General features: G+C 46.3%; 1 protein-coding gene across 1 annotated transcript in view; it reads right to left on the reverse strand.

The window, feature by feature from the left end:
• The window catches only part of LPCAT3 (lysophosphatidylcholine acyltransferase 3), a 35,489-nt gene extending 21,571 nt beyond the window's left edge, over positions 1 to 13,918 (reverse strand). The window contains exons 1-2 of the mRNA XM_056530061.1: positions 13,642 to 13,918; positions 12,155 to 12,262 (exon numbers count right to left, since the gene is read on the reverse strand). Of these exons, the coding sequence (XP_056386036.1) occupies positions 12,155 to 12,262; positions 13,642 to 13,735 (202 nt within the window). The 5' untranslated portion in view covers positions 13,736 to 13,918. The remainder of the gene's footprint in view (positions 1 to 12,154; positions 12,263 to 13,641) is intronic.
• Between the last annotated feature and the right edge of the window lie 9,896 nt (positions 13,919 to 23,814).

A 23,814-nucleotide genomic window follows, 5' to 3' on the forward strand; every position in this document is an offset into this window, starting at 1 on the left:
TTGTATATAGGAGCAGTATTATAGTAGTTATATTCTTGTATATAGGAGCAGTATTATAGTAGTTATATTCTTGTATATAGGAGCAGTATTATAGCAGTTATATTCTTGTATATAGGAGGCAGTATTATAGCAGTTATATTCTTGTATATAGGAGGCAGTATTATAGCAGTTATATTCTTGTATATAGGAGCAGTATTATAGCAGCTATATTCTTGTATATAGGAGCAGTATTATAGCAGCTATATTCTTGTATATAGGAGCAGTATTATAGCAGCTATATTCTTGTATATAGGAGCAGTATTATAGCAGCTATATTCTTGTATATAGGAGCAGTATTATAGTAGTTATATTCTTGTATATAGGAGCAGTATTATAGTATAGTAGGTATATTCTTGTATATAGGAGAAGTATTATAGTAGATATATTCTTGTATATAGGAGCAGTATTATAGTGCTTATATTCTTGTACATAGGAGCAGTATTATAGTAGTTATATTCTTGTATATAGGAGGCAGTATTATAGTAGTTATATTCTTGTATATAGGAGCAGTATTATAGTAGTTATATTCTTATATATAGGAGCAGTATTATAGTAGTTATATTCTTGTATATAGGAGTAGTATAGTAGTTATATTCTTGTATATAGGAGGCAGTATTATAGTAGTTATATTCTTGTATATAGGGGCAGTATTATAGTAGTTATATTCGTGTATATAGGGGCAGTATTATAGTAGTTATATTCTTGTATATAGGAGCAGTATTATAGTAGTTATATTCTTGTATATAGCAGTATTATAGTAGTTATATTCTTGTATATAGGAGCATTATTATAGTAGTTATATATTTGTATATAGGAGCAGTATTATAGTAATTATAGTCTTATGTTATAGTAGTTACATTCTTGTACATATTCCAGCAATTAAAATCTTGTCTATACTATTATGGTAGTTCTATTCTTGTTGAACAATTAACAGGCTTGTGCTATTACCCATAATTAGTATGTATAAAGCTGACACAAGAAAACCTGTGAGGACTATAACAAGTGACCTTCGCTATTATTATGGGATTACACAGTAACCAGAGAGACCGGTTCAGAGTAAACATTGATCTCCAGACCCTAAAACGATCAGTCCCTGCCCACAGCTAAGCTCCTCCTACTACTACATAAATAATGGGAAGGCAGCAACGAGTCCCCTGACCTTGGCTTTTTTTTTTAAAGGGGAATGCACTATTTAAGCCAAAGTCCACTAAGCTTGGTCTGTAATGTTTACGTACTGTGTCTATCTATCTATATATATATATATACACATATATACATATACACACACACACACTGCTCAAAAAAATAAAGGGAACACTAAGATAACACAACCTAGATCTGAATGAATGAACTAATTGTATGAAATACTTTTTCTTTACATAGTTGAATGTTCTGACAACAAAAACACAAAAATTATCAATGGAAATCAAATTTATCAACCCACCGAGGTCTGGATATGGAGTCACACTCAAAATCACAGTGGAAAACCCCACTACAGGCTGATCCAACTTTATGTAATGTCCTTAAAATAAGTCACAATGAGGCTCAGTAGTGTGTGTGGCCTCCACGTGCCCGTATGACCTCCCTACAACGCCTGGGCATGCTCCTGATGAGGTGGAGGATGTTCTCCTGAGGGATGTCCTCCCAGACCTGGACTAAAGCATCCGCCAACTCCTGGACAGTCTGTGGTGGATGGAGCGAGACATGATGTCCCAGATTTGCTCAATCGGATTCAGGTCTGGGGAACAGGCGGGCCAGTCCATAGCATCAATGTCTTCCTCTTGCAGGAACTGCTGACACACTCCAGCCACATGAGGTCTAGCATTGTCTTGCATTAGGAGGAACCCAGGGCCAACCGCACCAGCATATGGTCTCACAAGGGGTCTGAGGATCTCATCTCGGTACCTAATGGCAGTGAGTCTACCTCTGGCAAGCACATGGAGGGCTGTGCGCCCCCAAAGAAATGCTACTCCACACCATTACTGACCCACCGCCAAACCAGTCATGCTGGAGGATGTTGCAGGCAGCAGAACGTTCTCCATGGCGTCTCCAGACTCTGTCACATGTACTCAGTGTGAACCTGCTTTCATCTGTGAAGAGCACAGGGCACCAGTGGTGAATTTGCCAATCTTGGTGTTCTCTGGCAAATGCCAAACATCCTGCACGGTGTTGGGCTGTCGGGCCCTCATACCACCCTCATGGAGTCTATTTCTGACCGTCTGAGTGGACACATGCACATTTGTGGCCTGCTGGAGGTCATTTTGCAGGGCTCTGGCAGTGCTCCTCCTTGCACAAAGGTAGCGGTCCTGCTGCTGGGTTGTTGCCCTCCAACAGCCTCCTTCACGTCTCCTGATGTACTGGCCTGTCTCCTGGTAGCACCTCCAGGCTCTGGACACTACGCTGACAGACACAGCAAACCTTCTTGCCACAGCTCGCATTGATGTGCCATCCTGGATGAGTTGCACTACCTGAGCCACTTGTGTGGGTTGTAGACTCCGCCTCATGCTACCACTAGAGTGAAAGCACCGCCAGCATTCAAAAGTGACCAAAACATCAACCAGGAAGCATAGGAACTGAGAAGTGGTCTGTGGTCACCAACTGCAGAACCACTGCTTTATTGTGGGTGTCTTCCTAATTGCCTATAATTTCCACCTGCTGTCTGTTCCATTTGCACAGCAGCATGTGAAATTGATTGTCAATCTGTGTTCTTCCTGAGTGGACAGTGTGATTTCACAGAAGATTGACTTGGAGTTACATTGTGTTGTTTAAGTGTTCCCTTTATTTTTTTTTTTTGAGCAGTGTATTTTGTGTTGTATGTGTGTGAAGAAAAAAAATAAATAAATTTATATATATATATATATATATATATATATATATATATATATATATATATATATATATATATATATAAATAAATAAATAGTAAAATATATTTATTCACATCTGTTGGGAAACACTAACAGGTTAATGTTTCCCAACCAGGGTGCCTAACCAAAGTACAACTCCCAGCATGCCCGGACAGCCGATGGCTGTCCGGGCATGCTGGGAGTTGTAGTTTTGCCACAGTTGGAGTAAGCCGGTGAGTGGAGGGCGTCTCCGTAGACGACGTCTCGCCGTGTTACGAGGCATCTGGATAAACTCTTAAGCCAGACAGACATTACAGCTCAGCAAGCCTTCAGGGTGGGAAGGAGGCCAGATTTGGCGCGTGCCAGGAGCTCAGGGTGCGCCCGCACAGGGCTCTTCACAGAAACTTTCCGTGCCCCCAAGGCATCCTTCAATTACACTATCCAGGCAAACACCATGTGCCCAATAACCTTCTCGCGCCCGCCGCCAAAACCGCGAGGATTCAGCCTACATGCTCCGTTACCTCCGACGGATGCAAAGCCATCAGCAGGAGCCGACGAGTCTTAAAGGAGCAGCGCTCTGCCTGCTTCACCTGGGCAGCCCGGGTTTTTAAAGGGGTACTCCGCCCCTAGACATCCTATCCCCTATCCAAAGGATACTCCGGCCCCTGTATCACCCATCATCGGAGTGCTGCAGGGGAGATTGCGGGGGTCCCCCGCGATCAGACATCTTATCCCTTATCCTCTAGGGGTGGAATACCCCTTTAAAAAGGGGTTCTCCACTGGAAAACATTTTTCTTTAAATCAACTGGTGCTAGAAAGTTAGATTTGTAAATTACTTCTATTTAAATAGCTTAATCCTCCCAGTACTTCTTAGCAGCTGTATGCTACAGAGGAAATTATTTTCTTTTTGAATTTCCTTTTTGTCTTGTCCACAGTGCTCTCTGCTGACACCTCTGTCCGTGTCAGGAACTGTCCAGAGCAGCATAGGTTTGCAATGGGGATTTTCTCCTGCTCTGGACAGTTCCTGATACAGGCATCAGGTGTCAGCAGAGAGCACTGTGGACAAGATAAAAAAGAAATTCAAAAAGAAAAGCATTTCCACTGCAGCATACAGCTGCTAATAAGTACTGGAAGGATTAAGATTTCTTTAATAGAAGTAATTTACAAATCTGTTTAACAGTGGATTTAAAATAAATGAATAAAAAAAGTTTTCCACTGGAGTATTCAGGATTAGCAAAAACAGCGCCACTCAGGTTGTGTGTGGTATTACAACTTGGATCATAGTCACTTCTATGGAATTGAGATGCACACAACCTGGAGAACAGGGGGCGACATTGTTTAGAGAAAAAAAATATTTCTGCATTGTTTTCCTAATCCTGCATAACCCCTTTAAATGCTGATAGACTTTAGGAACAAGTTACCGTATTTTTCGTCCTATAGGACGCACCGGTGTATAAGACGCACCCAATTTTTAGGGGCAAAATCTAAAAAAAAAATAAAGATTTTTGAACCCAATAGTGGTCTTCAACCTGCAGACCTCCAGATGTTGCAAAACTACAACTCCCAGCATGCCCGGACAGCCAACAGCTGTCGGGGCATGCTGGGAGTTGTAGTTTTGCAACATCTGGAGGACTGCAGATTGAAGACCACTGCAGGAGGAGGTAATACTCACGTGTCCCCGCCGCTCCGGACCCATCACCGCTGCCCTGGATGTCGCTCCATCGCTGTCGCCGCGTCCCCGTCGCTCCGGAACGTCTCTGCTGCCGGCCGGGTATCCTCGCTCTCCGTCGCCGTCATCACGTCGTTACGCACGCCGACGCACGTACGCGACGACGTGATGACGAGGAAGGAAAGCGCCGGCCATACAGGGGATCCCTGAACGGAGAAGACACCGAGGAGGCAGGTAAGGTCCCTCCCGGTGTCCTGTAAGCACTAACCCGACTATTCAGTCGAGCTGTTCAGGACCGCCGCGGTGAAATCGCTGAACAGCCGGGTTAGTGTCACTTTCCCTTCAGACGCGGTGGTCAGCTTTGATCGCCGCGTCTGAAGGGTTAATACAGGGCATCACCGCGATAGCTGATGTCCTGTATTAGCCGCGGGTCCCGGCCGTTGATGGCCGCAGGAGCCGCCGCGATAGGGGTGTATTCGCCGTATAAGACGCACCGACTTTTCCCCCCCCAGTTTTGGGGAAGAAAAAGTTTATCTTATACGGCGAAAAATACGGTAGCTGAAAGCACCAATTTTATGTGGGACCGACCTAATGGGGGCAGGGGTCCTGATCCTTTTGTTTGTGCTAGAGATAAGCAGCAACCATAGGCGCTTGGCTGCAGCATTCTCCCATTCTCACTATTGAAAACATATGCACACTCAGCATAGTTGGGTGTGTATGCACGGGAAAAATTGCTGTCAGCCCACACAGGTGTCCAGCTAAATGCTACTGAAAAGTATGTGCGCCTCCAGTCACAGGATAGGTGTTAACTAGTTGATTGTAGGGGGGCCGCCCTCTGTTTTATGAGAATGGAGATTCCTCCTCCCCCGGGGAATGTTGCAGCAATGCACACAAGTGCTTGGCAACGTCCAGAAGCCCAACAAGAGGCTGGGACACCCCCCCCTATGATCAGCTCGTGAACAGGTTAGACCTGTGTTTCCAAACCAGGGTGCCTCAAGCTGTGGCAAAACTACAACTCCCAGCCGTTGGCTGTCCGGGCATGCTTAGAGTTGTAGTTCTGCAACAGCTGGAGGCACACTGGTTGGGATATACTACACTAGAGGTCCATTTAAGGGTGTGGAGGAGACACCTTTACCCTATAGTCAGGCATGCTATGTGCTGCAGTTTTGCAACAGCTGGAGGCACACTGGGTTAAAGGGGTACTTCGGTTGAAATTTTTTATGTTTTATTTTTATATTTTTTTTAACCCCTTCACGACCACGGACGTAAATGTACGTCCTGGCGGGACTTCGCGCACCAGGACGTACATTTACGTCCTGTTTATGACCGCGAGCATCGGAGAGGTAAGAGGGACCCGCCGTAATGGCCGACATCTGCGATCGCGCGGATGTCCGCCATTAACCTCTTAGATGCCGTGATCAATACAGATCACGGCATCTGTGGCATTGCGGTACTTGGATTGTATGATACGATCGCCCGCAGTGCTGCCGCGGGGATCCGATCATCCAGCAAGGCGGCCGGAGGTCCCCTCACCTGGCTCCTGCCGTCTCCCGGGGTCTTCTGCTCTGGTCTGCGATCGAGCAGAGCAGAAGATCACCGATAATACTGATCAGTGCTGTGTCCTGTACATAGCACTGCACAGTATTAGCAATCAACTGATTGCTATAGATAGTCCCCTATGGGGACATAAAAAGTGTAAAAAAAAAAAAAAAAAAAAAAAAAAAAAATGTTGAAAAAAAAAAAAAAAAAAAATTTTAAAATCCCCTCCCCCAATAAAAATGAAAATTGTCAGTTTTTCCCATTTTACCTCCAAAAGCGTAAAATATTTTTTTAATAAACATATTTGGCATCGCCGCGTGTGTAAATGTCCGAACTATCAAAATATAATGTTAATGATCACGTACGGTGAATGGCGTAAACGTAAAAAAATAAAAGTCCAAAAATGCTGCTTTTTTGTCACATTTTATTTAAAAAAAATTTATAAAAAAATGATCTAAAAGTTTTATATATGCAAATGTGGTATCTCAAAAAAGTACAGATGACGGCGCAAAAAATGAGCCCTCATACCGTCCTATATAGGGAAAAATGAAAAAAAGTTATAGGTGGTCAAAATAGGGCAATTTTTGATTACTGATTTTGTACAAGAAGTTTTAGATTTTCTTTAAGCGGTACAAAAATATAAAAGTCTCTCGCCATGGGTATCATTTTAATCATATTGACCCACAGAATAAAGAACACATGTAATTTTTACTGTAAATTGTACAGTGTGAAAACCAACCCCTCCAAAATGTGCAAAATTTTGGTTTTCATAAAAATTTCCTCCCTAGAAATTTTTTGGGGAGTTCGCCGTACATTTTATGCTAAAATGAGAGGTTTCATTACAAAATACAAATGGTCACGCAAAAAAAAAAACAAAAAAAAAAAAAAAAAAAAAAAAAAAAACAAGCCCTTATATGGGTCTGTAGATGGAAATATAAAAGTTATGGATTTTAGAAGGAGAGGAGGAAAAAACGAAAACGCAAAAATAAAATTGGCCTGGTCCTTAAGGTGAAAATGGGCTTGGTCATTAAGAGGTTAAATCAACTGATGCCAGAAAGATAAACAGATTTGTCTATTAAAAAAATCTTAATCCTTCCACTACTTAGCTGCTGTATGCTCCACAGGAAGTTATTTTCTTTTTGAATTTATTTCCTGTCTGACCACAGTGCTCTCTGCTGACACCTCTGTCCATGTCAGGAACTGTCCAGAGCAGGATAGGTTTGCTATGGGGATTTGAGACAGTTCCTGACAAGGACAGAGGTGTCAGCAGAGAGCACTGTGGTCAGACAGAAGAGAAATTCCAAAAGAAAAGAACTTCCTCTGTAGTATACAGAAGCTGATAAGTACTGGAAGGATTAAGATTTTTTTTATAAATAGAAGTAATTTACAAGTCTATAGAACAGAAATAGGTAGCCAGTGGTACGATGAAAAAGTCTGTTTATTCGGATCCCATAAAACCGCATGCAAGCGGGACTCAGCCAGGCAACCAACAACCAATAATCAGCGTGGACGCGTTTTGGGTATGAACCCTTTGTCTCAGCACATTGTAATTAACTACAAGAACAGGTTATATACGGGCATCTATCAGGGAAAAGGAGGAGTCAGGACAAAGTCCATACTAATTAACCCACTTCGTTGCCTCGACAGATTAACCCTAACAAAACACTTAAAGGTAAAACCTGTAAGTAGTAATAAAATTAAAAAATAATTTAAATTTTTTTTTATAAAATTACACACAATAAATGCAATTATGGAACAATATAAATCCTATGTTAATAAAAAAAGAGAAAAAACATAAGAAAAAAAAAAAAACTAAAATAGAAAAACCGCAGAGAAAAAACGCACAATGTAAATAATGCCCTAAAAGTGAAACCAATTAATAATGAAGTATCAAATCATTTCTAAGGTTCAGGCCACTAGGATGAGTGGTCTGAAGATTATGTATCCAAAAGGCCTCTGTGTTTCGTAGGGTTCTAACCCGATCCCCTCCTCTCGAATGTTTACGGATACATTCGATGCCACAGAAAATCATGTCCGAGACATCGCCACCGTGAACGTCCCGAAAATGTCTAGAGACCGTGGAGGCGTTCACGTGGTGCGGATTGACTGCGGCTCGAATGTGCTCCTGTATACGTTTTTTTTTTTTAAACGCTTTGTGCTGCCCACATAGTTTAGTTTGCATTAAGTACAGGATATAACTAACTGTAAACGTAGTCTGGAAGTTTATGAACGAGCGTATAGGAAAACATTGGTTAGTATTATAAGCAACAACCTCCTTAGTTACTTGTGCTTATCTGCAAACCACGCAGCGAGAGAGGCCACACTTATAAAATCCTTTAACCTGGAGCCAGGTGGGGCTGATCTCGCCGGTGGTGGGTGCCAAGAGTGGGAGCGCGTCTAGAGGAAAACCTACAACCTCTACGTATGAACTTGGCCAAGATTGGATCCTGCGATAAAACTGGTAGATACTTCTTTACAATTTTAGTTACTTCATGATACTCTGTACTAAAAAGTACACCCCCCCGGCTTATACTCGAGTGAACTCCCCCACCCGCAGTGGTCTTCAACCTGCGGACCTCCAGAGGTTTCAAAACTACAACTCCCAGCAAGCCCGGGCAGCCATCGGCTGTCCGGGCTTGCTGGGAGTTGTAGTTTTGAAACCTCCGGAGGTCCGCAGGTTGAAGACCACTGCGGCCTTCGACATCATCCAGCCTCCTCTCACCCCCCTTTAGTTCTGTACAGTACTCACCTCCGCTCGGCGCTGGTCCGGTGCTGCAGGACTGTCCGGTGAGGAGGTGGTCCGGTGGGATAGTGGTTCCGGGCTGCTATCTTCACCGGGGAGGCCTCTTCTAAGCGCTTCGGGCCCGGCCCCAGAATAGTCACGTTGCCTTGACAACGACGCAGAGGTACGTTCATTGCCAACGTACTTCTGCGTCATTGTCAAGGCAACGCCTCTATTCCGGGCCCGCAGCGCGGAGAAGAGGCGCCCCCGGTGAAGATGGCAGCCCGGAACCACTATCCCACCGGACCACCTCCTCTCCGGACAGCCCTGCAGCACCGGACCAGCGCCGAGCGGAGGTGAGTACTGTACAGAACTAAAGGGGGGTGAGAGGGGGCTGGATGATGTCGAAGGCCGCAGTGGTCTTCAACCTGCGGACCTCCGGAGGTTTCAAAACTACAACTCCCAGCAAGCCCGGACAGCCGATGGCTGCCCGGGCTTGCTGGGAGTTGTAGTTTTGAAACCTCTGGAGGTCCACAGGTTGAAGACCACTGAGGGCGGATGATGAGAAGAGGATGATGAAGGGGGGTGGGGATGATGACAAGGGGATGATGAAGGGGGGTGGGGATGATGAAGGAGGGATGTGTGGGATGATGACAGGTGATGATGATGAGGGTCTGGATGAGGATGTTAATGACGGGGGTCTGGATGATGACAGGGGGGGGGGGATGATGTATTTCCCACCCTAGGCTTATACTCGAGTCAATAACTTTTCCTGGGATTTTGGGTTGAAATTAGGGGTCTCGGCTTATACTCGGGTCGGCTTATACTCAAGTATATACGGTAGTAACAAATGTAACTTCATCATTATCAGGACACTTCGTTCCTATGTTTCTGTTACCACTTTTAGATTTAGACGAGATCAATAAATCCTTCCTATCCTTGCCACAAATCTTATTTAAAGCTCTGTGTATTAGTCTTGGGGGATAAACCCTATTGGTCAAGCGTTCTTTCACCACAATAGATTCGTTATTGAACAATTCTTGGGAGGAACAATTGCGCTTGGCACGGGTAAATTCACCCACAGGCACAGCAGCAATTGTGCGCCTCGGGTGACAAGACTCAGCTCTTAAAAGTGAATTGCCCGCACAGACTTTACGGTAAGTAGATGTACAAACATGAGGGATTTCAGCTGTTAGCAGTATATCCAAAAAAAGGGACTTGAGTTTTGTTCCAGGCAAATGTAAACCATAAATTAAAAGGGTTATTATTGATGAAGTCAATGAAGTTTTGTATGTTACATGGATCTGTTTTCCAAATTATGACCACGTCGTCCACAAATCTACCCAAAAAAGCAATATCTTGCTGAAATGGATTGTCATCACAAAAAATGGATTGTAACTCCCACCAGAAAACAAAAATGTTAGCGATGGATGGTGAGGCTTTAGCCCCCATAGAGGCACCTGTTTTTTGAATAAAAAAACTCCATCAAAAGAAAAAAAATTATGTGACAATAAGTAACGTAAAGCCTCGATGACAAATTCCTGCAACTCAATACTGTAGGTGGAAAAAGAGGACATAATAGAGGTGACGGCCAAGGTAGACATGATGAGGTAGGGATGAATATAAGGATTCCATATCCATGGTGAGCCAGGAGGGTTGCCATTCTATCTGGTCCACCATGGATAACAAATGTTGCGAGTCCTTAATATAACTGGGGCAGAGAGGAACCAAAGGTTTTAAAAACTGAGTCCACCCACTGACTGAGGCGCTCGTTCAAGGAACCGATTCCCGCTACCATAGGTCGCATCGGGGGAGGGAATCGGTCCTTGTGTACCTTAGGCAGTGAGTGGAAAATGGGGGTGGTGGGATTGTGAACCAGGATAAAATCGTACTGTTTTTGAGAAATAACCCCTAAATCCAGACCAAGGTTCAACACTGACCTCAGATCCTCCCTAAAAAGGGATGTGGGGTCAGAGGGCAGTGTACCATATGTACCCCGGTCTTCAAGGATTTTTTTGTTTAACAAGCCATATAACCCTGTATCCAAACAGACCACCATACCCCCCCCCCCCCTTATCAGCTGACCTCACAATCAGTTGTTTGTTATCTTTGTAATTTACAAGTCTGTTTAACTTTCTGGCACCAGTTTATTAAAGGAGAACTCCGAAATAGGAAAATTATTGTCCATACTGCTGGCAGTAAAAAAATAAAGATGTACATACCTTCCTCCGCTCCCCCCGGGCCTCCGGTAACCGGCTCCGGTCTCCGCCGCGATCCTCTTCCTGGTAGTTGGCGAGTCATACTGCACTCAGCCAATCACCAGCCGCAGTGAAGTCCGACTCGGCCGGCGATTGGCTGAGCGGCAGTGTGAGGACGCTTCAGGACACAAAATTCTTCACTACACCGGCACCTGCTCCCGGGGCCGAAAACGTCCCCCTGCCGCTCAACCATATCTCCGGCCGAGTCGGACTTCGCTGCGGCTGGTGATTGGCTGAGCGCAGTATGACTCGCCAACTACCAGGAAGAGGATCGCGGCGGAGAACAGAGCCGGTTATCGGAGGCCCGGGGGGGAGCGGAGGAAGGTATGTACCTGTTTTTTTTTTTTTTTTTACTGCCAGCAGTATGGACAATTTTCCTATTCCGGAGTTCTCCTTTAAAATAAATAAATAAATAAAATAAAAATAAAAACTTGTTTTCCCCCGGAGTACCCCTTTAAGGGGATAACTTTACAGGAATAACGTTTAAAAAATAAAACAGCACCACTCCTGTCCTCAGGTTGTGTGTGGTATTACAACTTGGCTCTATTCTCTTCAATTGAACTGAGCTGCAATACCGCACACAACCTGAGGACAGAGGTGGTGCTGCTGCTGGGGGGGGGGGGGGGGGGGGAATAAATAAAATAAATAAATAAAGAGTAGCTCAGGTTTCCTAACCCCATCAGACTCCAGACTGATACATTATAACAAACTATCAGGGCAGGAATTTTATTTAACACACAGAGAATTAATCTAGACTGGATTCAACTGTAACAAACCCTCAGCTCCATATTGGTTATTAGCCTCTGAATGGGGGGGGGGGGGGGGGGGGGTGCTTCCATTCATTGTCAGCAAGAAAATACAAAGGTGCAAAACTTTGCATTACAGGATGTGATGAAGATTTTTTTATTTATATTTTTTTTTTTGTAATGCAAAGTTTAGCACCTTCGTATTTTTTCTTGCTGTCAATGAATGGAAGTTTTATTTTTATTTTTTAAAATAAGACATTCTAGCGAGCAGCGGCAGTCGGCGAGGATCTCCTGCTCCAGCTCCACCCCCTTCCCCCCCCGCACACATGACGTACCGAAGTTAAAGTAGGCAATGCAGAGGCCGGTCACCGTGTTGAACAGATGAATCTGAGACGGCTGCTTCTTAAATAGGAAGTATCTCTGAAAGAAGGCCAAGGGGTAACCTGAGGAAAGAGGAGGAACTGTCACATCTGGAGACAGGACACACAGATACCTCACAAGGGTATGAAGAGCGGGGAGGGAACTACAACCCCCAGCATGCCCCCACAGCATTTGGCCATTGTTTCCCAATCTGTAGGCCTCCAGCTGTTGCTAAACTACAACTCCCAATGTGCCCAGACAGCTTTTACCTACCAGTCCCCAACCAGAGTGCCTCCAGCTGTTGCTAAACTAAAACTCCCAATGTGCCCTGACAGCTTTTACCTACCAGTCCCCAACCAGAGTGCCTCCAGCTGTTGCTAATCTACAACTCCTAATGTGCCCTGACAGCTTTTACCTACCAGTCCCCAACCAGGGTGCCTCCAGCTGTTGCTAAACTAAAACTCTCAATGTGCCCCGACAGCTTTTACCTACCAGTCGCCAACCAGGATGCCTCCAGCTGTTGCAAAACACAACTCCCAGCATGCCCGGACATCCGAAGGCTGTCCGGGCATGCTGGGAGTTATGTTTTGCAACAGCTGGAGGCACCCTGGTAAGGGGAACATTGCCCCAACCTGTAGCACTTGACTGTTGCAAAACTACAACCCCCAGCATACCCTGAAAGCCCTTGACCCTCTGTGTCTCCTGCTGTTGCTAAACTACAACCCCCAGCATACCCTAACAGCCAGATATTAGGCAACACTGACCGAAGAATGTCAAGACATGCTGGGAGTTGTAGTTTTGCAAACAAAAAGGAAGAGACACAGGTTGGGGGGGGGGGGGGGGGCGGCAGTGGGTGAAAACTGTGAGAGCATGCTGGGCGTTGTAGTTTTTCAACAGCTGGAGTCACCCCGGTTGGGGAACACTTCCCCAACCTGTAGCTCTTCACTGTTGCTAAACTACAACCCCCCGACATGACCTGACAGCCTTCACCGTGACCAAAGACTGGGAATGCTGGGAGTTGTAGTTGTGCAACAGCTGCAGAGCCACAGGCTGGGGAACACTGGCCAAGGACTGTCCAGGAATGGTGGGAGTTGTAGTTTTTGCAACAGCTGGAGTCACCCTGGTTGAGGAACACTTCCCCAACCTGTGGCTCTCCGACTGTTGCTGAACTACAACTCCCAGCATTCCCTGACAGCCTTTGGCCAGTGTTCCCCAACCTGTGACTCTCCAGCTGTTGCTGAACTACAACTCCCAGCATGCCCCCCTCCCCATACAGAACCTACGACTGTGGCATTTTGTCCCTCGTGGGCCACCACATTTTACCATAACAACCCCTCTAACCCACAGAACACCTGTTTGCCCCCCTCCCCCAATATCCCCAGGACAGGTGACCCCCCTGGACTCACCCGACACCCTCCATAATTAACCCCCTAAACTCCTACAGGCCCCGTAAGATTCTCACCGCTTAAGATAGAAAGGATAAGTCTCAGCGCCGCCTCTGAAGCTCCCAGCGCCCCCGCCGCCCCGTGCAGCAAAGACCCCGAGGCCGCCGCCATCTTTCAGCTCCCCCGCCGGCCCTCACTGGACCGAGCAGCCCCACTATCAAGGCCACGCCCAGGGCGGGGACACTCAGAATCTCTCCACGCCCCTTCTGTGCGGTGATTGGCCGAGGGACATGAGGAGCCCTTTTGTGGGCGTGGCTACGGAGGCCGTTACACAGTCAATGTCACTGGTGGGCGTGGTTTTGCGATGTAGTGGAGTGACAGCGGGCGTGGTTTGAATGCTGATTGGACGTGTCAGGGGAGGGGGGTTACTAGCGGTCACACCGTGGAGCCTGGGGAACGGGGGTCACGTGACGCCACATGTAGGGGAAAGGTCAGCTGACTGGAGAGCGGCTGCACCTGTGTATTATAAAGGTTATTATAGGCGGTTATGGACGGGGAAACCGCACAGTGTGTATGGAGCCTGATGATAACGGCACACCCTTCACATCACCCAAACTGTTCACACCAATCCCCCTTAACTCTTTGAGGACAGAGACAATGAGGGAGATTTATCAAAACCTGTCCAGTGGGAAAAAAAAAAAAGTTGTTGAGTTGCCCATAGCAACCAATCAGATCGCTTCATTCAGCCCCTTCCCCGATCACAGACTGTAATATGTTATTGATTTTCGACTGTTTCTTCGATATCAAGTGATGGAGCGGAGTGTTAGCGTAGCATGTGGTACGGTGTATAGCTTAGGGAACCTGTGCTGTATGTTGTACCGTCATGCTTTGTGCGATTGTAATTTATTGTAATGACGACTGAATGGCGAATAAAGCTCTTTCAATACCTTCATTCATTTTTGACAAGGTCTCGGAAACATGAAAGAAGCGATCTGATTGGTTGCTATGGGCAACGCAGCAACTTTTCCTCTGGATAAGTTTTAATAAATCTCGCGTTTTTCATTTTTCCTTTTCGCCTTTTCAATTTTCCGTAAATCTTTAAATTTTGCACCTACAGACCCGTAGGAGGGCTTGTTTTTTGTGCCAACTATTGTATTTTGTGATGATATCACTCATTCTACCACGAAATCTACGGCAAAGCGCAAATCATTTTTTGTGGGGCAAAATTGGCAACAAGAAAAAACGAATTTTGCAACTTTTCGGCGTTTCATGTCCACACAGTGCACTTTTCGTGAAACATGACAAGTTCTCCTTATTCTGTAGATCCATACGATTACAACGATGCCCAACTTATATAGGTTTTGTTTTATTTTTCCACTTTAAAAAAAATTATAACTTTTTCGAGATGAGCGAACTTACAGTAAATTCGATTCGTCACGAACTTCTCAGCTCGGCAGTTGAAAACTTTTCCTGCGTAAATTAGTTCAGCTTTCCGGTGCTCCGGTGGGCTGGAAAAGGTGGATACAGTCCTAGGAAAGAGTCTCCTAGGACTGTATCCACCTTTTCCAGCCCACAGGAGCACCGGAAAGCTGAACTAATTTATGCAGGAAAAGTCATCAACTGAAAAGTTCGTGACGAATCGAATTTACTGTAAGTTCGCTCATCTCTATAACTTTTCGTACAAAAATAAGTATTTTAAAATCGTCCTATTCTGCCCCCTATAACTCTTATATTTTTCCGTATACCGGGCTGTATGAGGATAATTTTTTGCGCCGTCATCTGTAATTTTAATCGGTACCATTTTTGTTTTTATGGGACTTTTTGATCGCTTTTTATACATTCTTTTCTGCTATATATTTGCATTTCTGGACTTTAGTATTTTTTTACCTTTATGCAATTGACTGCGCGGTTTCCTTAAAGGGGTACTCCGGCGCTTAGACATCTTATCCCCTATCCGAAGGATAGGGGATAAGATGCCTGATCGCGGGGGTCCCGCCACTGGGGACCCCTGTGATCTTCCGTGCCGCACCCCATTAAAATCAGTCCCCGGAACGTGTTCGCTCCGGGTCTGATTACTGGCGATCACGGGGATGGAGCACGGCTCTGCCCCAGTGTCACGTCACACTCCGCCCCCTCAATGCAAGCCTATGGGAGGGGGCGTGACAGCTGTCACGCCCCCTCCCATAGACTTGCATTGAGGGGGCGGAGCAAAACATCACACGGGGGCGGAGTTGTGATGTCACGATCTTCTGTTCCCGTGGTCGAGAGCCAGAACCTCCAGCGCTGCCGGAAGCAGATACAGGTGGGTGCTGAACGCTATATTGCGGGGGTCCCCAACGGTGGGACCCCCGCGATCAGACAGGGGATAAGATGTCTAGGGGTGGAGTATCCCCTTTAATGTTACATTTTAATATCTTGGACATTACAACATATGTTTATGTTTATTTTTGTTAAAAATGATTTTATTTGAAAAATGGGAACTTTTATTAGGGGAGGGGCTTATTCATATTTGGTACATCATTTTTTTAATTATATATTTTTTTACTTTATTTTTTTTTATCCCTATAAGAAACTATTACATGTCATCTTTTGCACACACTGAACAAAGCTGTGTTCTGCATTTTTAACCTGAAGAAGAGAGAACATTGGATGACACGGGGGCAGGTAGGGACCCTCAGGTCGTCATGTCAGCTGATCAGGACCCCGTGATCACCCTGTGGTGGTCCAGATCAGCTTCACTAAAGTACTGGCACCAGTTTTTTTACTGGATTTAGGTCAGTGTTTCCCAAGCATTGTGCACCCAGCTGTTGCAAAACTACAACTCCCAGCATGCCCGGACAGCCTCCGGCTGTCCGGGCATGCTGGGAGTTGTAGTTTTGCAACAGCAGAATGCACAATGCTTGGGAAACACTGAAGAAAAAGAAAAAAAGCAATAAAAACCATCACAGTCCCGGGAGGTATTTACGGGGTACAGGTCAGCGCGTTTCAAGCCACGCCCGCCAGCTCTTATTTATGACCTTGTTTGGAAGCAGGTCAGAGCGCCTCCGCCCCCTCACACCTGTAGCATAATGATAGTGTAATACTATATGTAATACAACATCTAAATGGCAATTACCTACAGAAACAAGAGGAAGAGGACGAAAACATTTCTGCTGCACCGAAAGTTCTCATGAGCACAATGGCCTCCATAATTCAAAAAGGTCGGAACAACCGGGACCCTTCCTAAAGCTGCCGCCCCCACCAAACTAAGTAATCGGGGAAGGAAGGTCTTGGGAAGAGAGGAGACCATGAACCCAATAATCACTCTGGCTGAACTCCAAAGATCCTGGGGGACATTTACTATTGCGTTTATGGGGTTTTTGTGGTGCCAAATAGGCGCCTCATTGGGCGCAGTGTGTTAATACGCCTTTTTGTTGCGCTTTTTTCATATATTCCCTTTTTTAAAACTGAAACGGGAATCCAGCTGTGGGCACTTTCCGAAGCGGTGGATGATATTTAGTATTTGCGCCCTTTTGGCAAAAAAGGGGCATAAAAAGGCGCATCGACCTTACACAAGCCATAAATTCATTCCATGTCGAGGCGACCTTTTCATTGTGGCTGGAGCCAGTGAAATCAGAAGGTTAAAGGGTTATTCCAGGAAAAGAGATTTTATTCTCCATTCCAAAGGATAGGGGATAAGATATCCAATCGCAGGGGGCGCGCTGCTGGGACCCCCACGTTCTCCGTGCAGCACCTGCATTCTATGTCGGGCTGCTGGTCCAGTCTGGGAAACCTCTGTGTTTCCGGGACTGGAGACCTGAAGTCACGCCCCCCCTCCATTCATGTCTATGGAGGGGGCATGGATAGGGGATAAGATAGGGGATCTTTGGTCGGAATACCCTTTTAAAACCAAAAGCTGCAATATTTATTAAGGCCGTGCACCTTTATAGTAAATTTGACGCACAGCAGCCAAAATAGGTTCAACAAATACTGTCAGGAAAAATGGCATCATAAAGGCAACGTTAATAAATGTCCCCCCCCCCCCCCCCCCCCCCCCACTACAATGATCATGGTGGGGGCAGCATCATGTCTGGAGGAAACCAGGTACTGCCCATCACCTGCCCAATACCATCCCTACAGTGATCATGGTGGGGGCCACATCATGTCTGGAGGAAACCAGGTACTGCCCATCACCTGTCCAATACCATCCCTACAGTGATCATGGTGGGAGCAGCATCATGTCTGGAGGAAACCAGGTACTGCCCATCACCTGTCCAATACCATCCCTACAGTGATCATGGTGGGGGCAGCATCATGTCTGGAGGAAACCAGGCACTGCCCATCACCTGCCCAATACCATCCCTACAGTGATCATGGTGGGGACAACATCATGTCTGGAGGAAACCAGGCACTGCCCATCACCTGCCCAATACCATCCCTACAGTGATCATGGTGGGGACAGCATCATGTCTGGAGGAAACCAGGCACTGCCCATCACCTGCCCAATACCATCCCTACAGTGATCATGGTGGGGACAGCATTATGTCTGGGGGAAACCAGGCACTGCCCATCACCTGCCCAATACCATCCCTACAGTGATCATGGTGGGGGCAGCATCATGTTTGGAGGAAACCAGGCACTGCCCATCACCTGTCCAATACCATCCCTACAGTGATCATGGTGGGGACAGCATCATGTCTGGAGGAAACCAGGCACTGCCCATCACCTGCCCAATACCATCCCTACAGTGATCATGGTGGGGGCAGCATCATGTCTGGAGGAAACCAGGTACTGCCCATCACCTGCCCAATACCATCCCTACAGTGATCATGGTGGGAGCAGCATCATGTTTGGAGGAAACCAGGCACTGCCCATCACCTGCCCAATACCATCCCTACAGTGATCATGGTGGGGACAGCATTATGTCTGGGGGAAACCAGGCACTGCCCATCACCTGCCCAATACCATCCCTACAGTGATCATGGTGGGAGCAGCATCATGTTTGGAGGAAACCAGGCACTGCCCATCACCTGCCCAATACCATCCCTACAGTGATCATGGTGGGGACAGCATCATGTCTGGAGGAAACCAGGCACTGCCCATCACCTGCCCAATACCATCCCTACAGTGATCATGGTGGGGACAGCATTATGTCTGGGGGAAACCAGGCACTGCCCATCACCTGCCCAATACCATCCCTACAGTGAACATGGTGGGGGCAGCATCATGTCTGCAGGAAACCAGGCACTGCCCATCACCTGCCCAATACTATCCCTACAGTGATCATGGTGGGGGCAGCATCATGTCTGGAGGAAACCAGACACTGCCCATCACCTGCCCAATACCATCCCTATAGTGATCATGGTGGGGGCAGCATCATGTCTGGAGGAAACCAGGCACTGCCCATCACTCACCCAATACCATCCCTACAGTGATCATGGTGGGGGCAACATCATGTCTGGGGGAAACCAGGTACTGCCCATCACCTGTCCAATACCATCCCTACAGTGATCATGGTGGGGGCAGCATCATGTCTGGAGGAAACCAGACACTGCCCATCACCTGCCCAATACCATCCCTATAGTGATCATGGTGGGGGCAGCATCATGTCTGGAGGAAACCAGGCACTGCCCATCACTCACCCAATACCATCCCTACAGTGATCATGGTGGGGGCCACATCATGTCTGGGGGAAACCAGGTACAGCCCATCACCTGCCCAATGCCATCCTTATAGTGATCATGGTGGGGGCAGCAACATGTCTGGAGGAAACCAGGCACTGCCCATCACCTGCCCAATACCATCCCTACAGTGATCATGGTGGGGGCAGCATCATGTCTGGAGGAAACCAGGCACTGCCCATCACCTGCCCAATACCATCCCTACAGTGAAGCATGGCTTCCACTGATGGTCCCCGTCTTGCAACACGTTTCGCAAATGTGTCACTTCCTAAGGCCTGAGGATGCAACACCGGTGGAGAAACGTGTTGCATGCTGGGTATTGTAAGTTGTTTTTACCTTCTATCGTGGTTGAAACCTCTCTTGGTGCCCGGATAATCCTGTCTTTCTTGGAGGAATATTTGGAGTGTGACATCATTGCTGACGGGAAGGCTGCAGAGAGACCTAAGAGCAATACATATGTGGTTTCCAAAGTTGTGCTTGTGTTCGCACAACCATCAAGGGTAATCGCTGTATCACACGGAGCGTTTACTGTTCCTGATGTGCTGTACTATGGAGCACTTTCCTTTATGTTTTAGCTGGCTATGAAATGTCTTTTCTGAATTAAGGGGTTCTGGTCTGGGGACTGTGTAAATGGATGTCTGGGATATGTATTAGGGTTTCTGGTCTGGGGTCTTTATTTATTAACCCCTTCCCGACCCATGACATACATGTACGTCATGGGTTGGGTGGGCGGACATGAAGGGGGCCCCGCGGGTCAGGCCCGCGTCATGACTGGGAGATGTCCGCTGCTATCAGCAGCAGACATCTGCCGGTAATGATGGACTTTGGTGATCGCGCCGAGGGCCGTCATTTAACTGGTTAAATACCGCGATCTATACAGATCATGGCATTTAAACACTAAATGCCGCTATTCCCTGGTGTCTAGTCGTCCCATAGCCCCCCCATGTAATCGCGGGGGGAGGGGGCTGTGGGTTGCTAGGGAAGCCCGAGTTCTTACCTGCTCCTCGGTGTCTTCCCTTGCTCTGAGATTGTTTAGGGCTCACTTAGGCAGCCCTTAGCACAGATTTAATAGATCAATGCAATGCAATAGCATTTGATGATGGCTTATGATAGGCCCCTAGGGGGGCCAAAAAATGTGTATAAAAAAAGTAAAAAAAATCTTTTTAAAAATATAAAAAAATCCATTCCCTAATAAAAATTCAAATCACCCCCCTTTTCCCATTTTTTAAATGAAACACTGTACAAACAAAAAACAATACTCATATTTGATATTGCCGCGTGCATAATTGTTATGTTTGTGATCCTGCACGCAACGAAATTCCAAACGCCATAATTGCAGATTTTTGGTTACATTCCATCTAAAAAAAATGTAATAAAAAGTGATCAAAAAAACAGAACTACACAAACGTGATACTGTTAAAAACTACAGCTCATGGGGCAAAAAGCAAACCCTAAAACAGCTCTGTGGGTGGAAAAATTATAATAATAATAATTCTTTTTTATATTTCAAGGTTTACATTTTTTTTTTTTTTTATAATTAAATGAAACCAAAATTATTCAAGTTTGGTATCATTGGAATCATACTGACCCATAGAATAAATATGGAAAAACTCCAAATCTAATGCACCTTAATCACTATTATAGGCAGCATTCAGGTTCACCTGTGAGGCCGGCAACATATCAGCCTCCTTGGGTGGGGCTTGTAGTCTGCCTCCCTCCTCCCATTGTATATGTGCTCAGTCCACACTGGAGGTAACTGGGTGCAGGCTGTAAGTCAGAACTAATGCTGCTGTAATTGCCCACTGGCCCCTGTTGTTGCCCATATGGCACAGGTAGATTAAGGGTTAGGTCCCGTGCCACTTGAGAAACTTGGCGTTGGTGTGCGGGCTCAGGTATTTCCTTCATATAAGGATATACTGGCTAATGTCTCAATTTTAACATCAGTTTGAGGGTTAGTCATATGTTACTGTCCACATCTGTTACGCCGAGCGCTCCGGGTTCCCGCTCCTCCCCGGAGCGCTCGTAGCGTTCTCCTGTTCGCAGCGCCCCGGTCAGACCCACTGACCAGGAGCGCTGCGATAATGTTCCTAGCCGTGATGCGATCCGCGATGCGGGACGCGCCCGCTCGCGATTCGCATCCCGGCTCGCTTACCAGACTCGTTCCCCGTCTGTGCTTTCCCGGCGCGCGCGGCCCCGCTCCCTAGGGCGCGCGCGCGCCTGCTCTTTAAGATTTAAAGGGCCAGTGCACCAATGATTGGTGCCTGGCCCAATCAGTCTGATTAGCTTCCACCTGTGCACCTGTCTATTTAACCTCACTTCCCCTGCACTTCCTTGCCGGATCTTGTTGCCATTGTGCCTTGAGAAAGCGTTTCCTTGTGTATCCCAAGCCAGTGTTCCAGACCCTCTGCCGTTGCCCCTGACTACGATCCTTGCTGCCTGCCCTGACCTTCTGCTACGTCCGACCTTGCTCTTGTCTACTCCCTTGTACCGCGCCTATCTCAGCAGTCAGAGAGGTTGAGCCGTTGCCGGTGGATACGACCTGGTTGCTACCGCCGCTGCAAGACCATCCCGCTTTGCGGCGGGCCTTGGTGAATACCAGTAGCAACTTAGAACCGGTCCGCCGGCACGGTCCACGCCAATCCCTCTCTGACACAGAGGATCCACCTCCAGCCAGCCGAATCATAACAACATCTACCACAGTAGTGCGCCTACATTTATGTATTAATAAATATGGAATGTCAGATTTACCGTATTTTGAACTCCGAAAAAATGATTGCCCTACAAAATTGTGCAATTCCATATTTTTTTTCAATTTTGCTCTGCACATAATTTTTTTCTGGATTTGTAATACATTGTATGATAAGGAAAAAACTGAATCATTGAAAATTCCAACTTGTTACACAGAAAATAGGCCCTAACACAACTTTGTCAGTCGAAAAGCGAAAAAGTTATGGGTCTTAGAATGTAAGGAGGAAAAATCATGAGCCAGATATCAAAATTTGCTGGCTCATGAAGGGGTTAAAGGGATCTGATCTGGGATCTGTGTGGTGGCCCAGTATCCTTGCTGCCGTGTCAGGCAGCCTCCATACAATGACCCCTGCGCCCCCCCCCCCCCCCCTCACCTATGTGCCCTAACTAGTTAAGCAGTGCCTATGTTCTGTATTGCACTGTACATATATTGTTATATACCTGTACATATACCAGTGACCATGTGACCTACGGGGTGACCTATGGGACCCCTCCAGAGTCTCCCCCATATAAACCCTGGGTGGAGCTAGGTCAGTCTCTTCCTCTTGAGTGCTGAGTACAGTGAGGTCAAGTCCTGAGAGAGTGTCTAGTGTCCTGAGGAGGCCTAAAGCCTACCCCGCAGCCACAAGTCCACTACCCCACAGGTGAACGTCAAAACCTGGTAAGCTACAAACGGGGTGAAGTCTGTCTAGTCAGTCTCAGTTACGTCAGTCAAGATTAATCTGTGTCAAGTCAGCGTGGACCTGCATCAAATTGTAAAAGTCTACTACAAGTCCCAGCGAGCCCTGAGGTCTCTTCCTTGAGCCTAGCTAAACTGTTAAGACTGTTCCACCTGTCTACCCTCAGTAAAGCTGCCGTTGTTCTGTAATGATGCGTCAGAGTTATTATTTCCCTTGTGCCTAGCCCAGGATCCAGCGGTATACCTTTGGGTGGTGAAGAGGTTAAACCACACCCTGGCGTCACGAATACAAGGGGTTAATGCCATCTGCCCCTAGGGTAATAACGTCTGCCCTCATCACACCCTCACCACAAGAGGGTTAGATCTGGTGTCTTTATTTATTAAGGAGATCTCATCTGGGGTCTGTTCTGTCTTTATTAAAGGGGTGCTCCGGTGGAAAAAATTTTTTTTTTTCAAATCAACTGGTTCCAGAAAGTTACAGAAACGGGTTTGTAATTTACCCCTATGACAAATACAGACCCCAGACCAGATATATCCCAGACTAGACATTCTTCAATGAAGACAGTATATACCATAGACCAGATCCCTTTGATAAATACAGACCCCAGACCTGACACCCTAAATATAAATCAAATAACAGACATTACTTAAAGGGGTACTCCGGTGGGGGGAAAAAATTTAATCAACTGGTGCCAGAAAGTTAAACCGATTTGTAAATTACTTCTATTAAAATCTTAATCCTTCCAGTACTTATCAGCTGCTGTTTGCTCCGCAGGAAGTTGTGGACTTCCTTTCTGTCTGACCACAGTGCTCTCTGCTGACACCTCTGTCCATGTCAGGAACTGTCCAGAGTAGGAGCAAATCCCCATAACAAATCTCTCCTGCTCTGGAAAGTTCCTGACATGGACAGAGGTGTCAGCAGAGAGCACTGTGGTCAGACAGGAAAGAACAATAGCAAAGAACTCAACTTGCTCTGGAGCATAAAGCAGTTGATAAGTACTGGAAGGATTAAGGTTTTTAATAGAAGTAATTTACAAATCTGTTTAACTTTCTGGCACCAGTTGATTTAATTTTTGTTCCCCACCGGAGTACCCCTTTAAGAAATGTCTGTTATTTGATATGTATTTAGGGTGTCAGGTCTGGGGTCTGTATTTATCAAAGGG

Source organism: Hyla sarda, chromosome 7 (assembly GCF_029499605.1).
Source record: "Hyla sarda isolate aHylSar1 chromosome 7, aHylSar1.hap1, whole genome shotgun sequence".
Lineage (NCBI taxonomy): Eukaryota > Metazoa > Chordata > Amphibia > Anura > Hylidae > Hyla > Hyla sarda.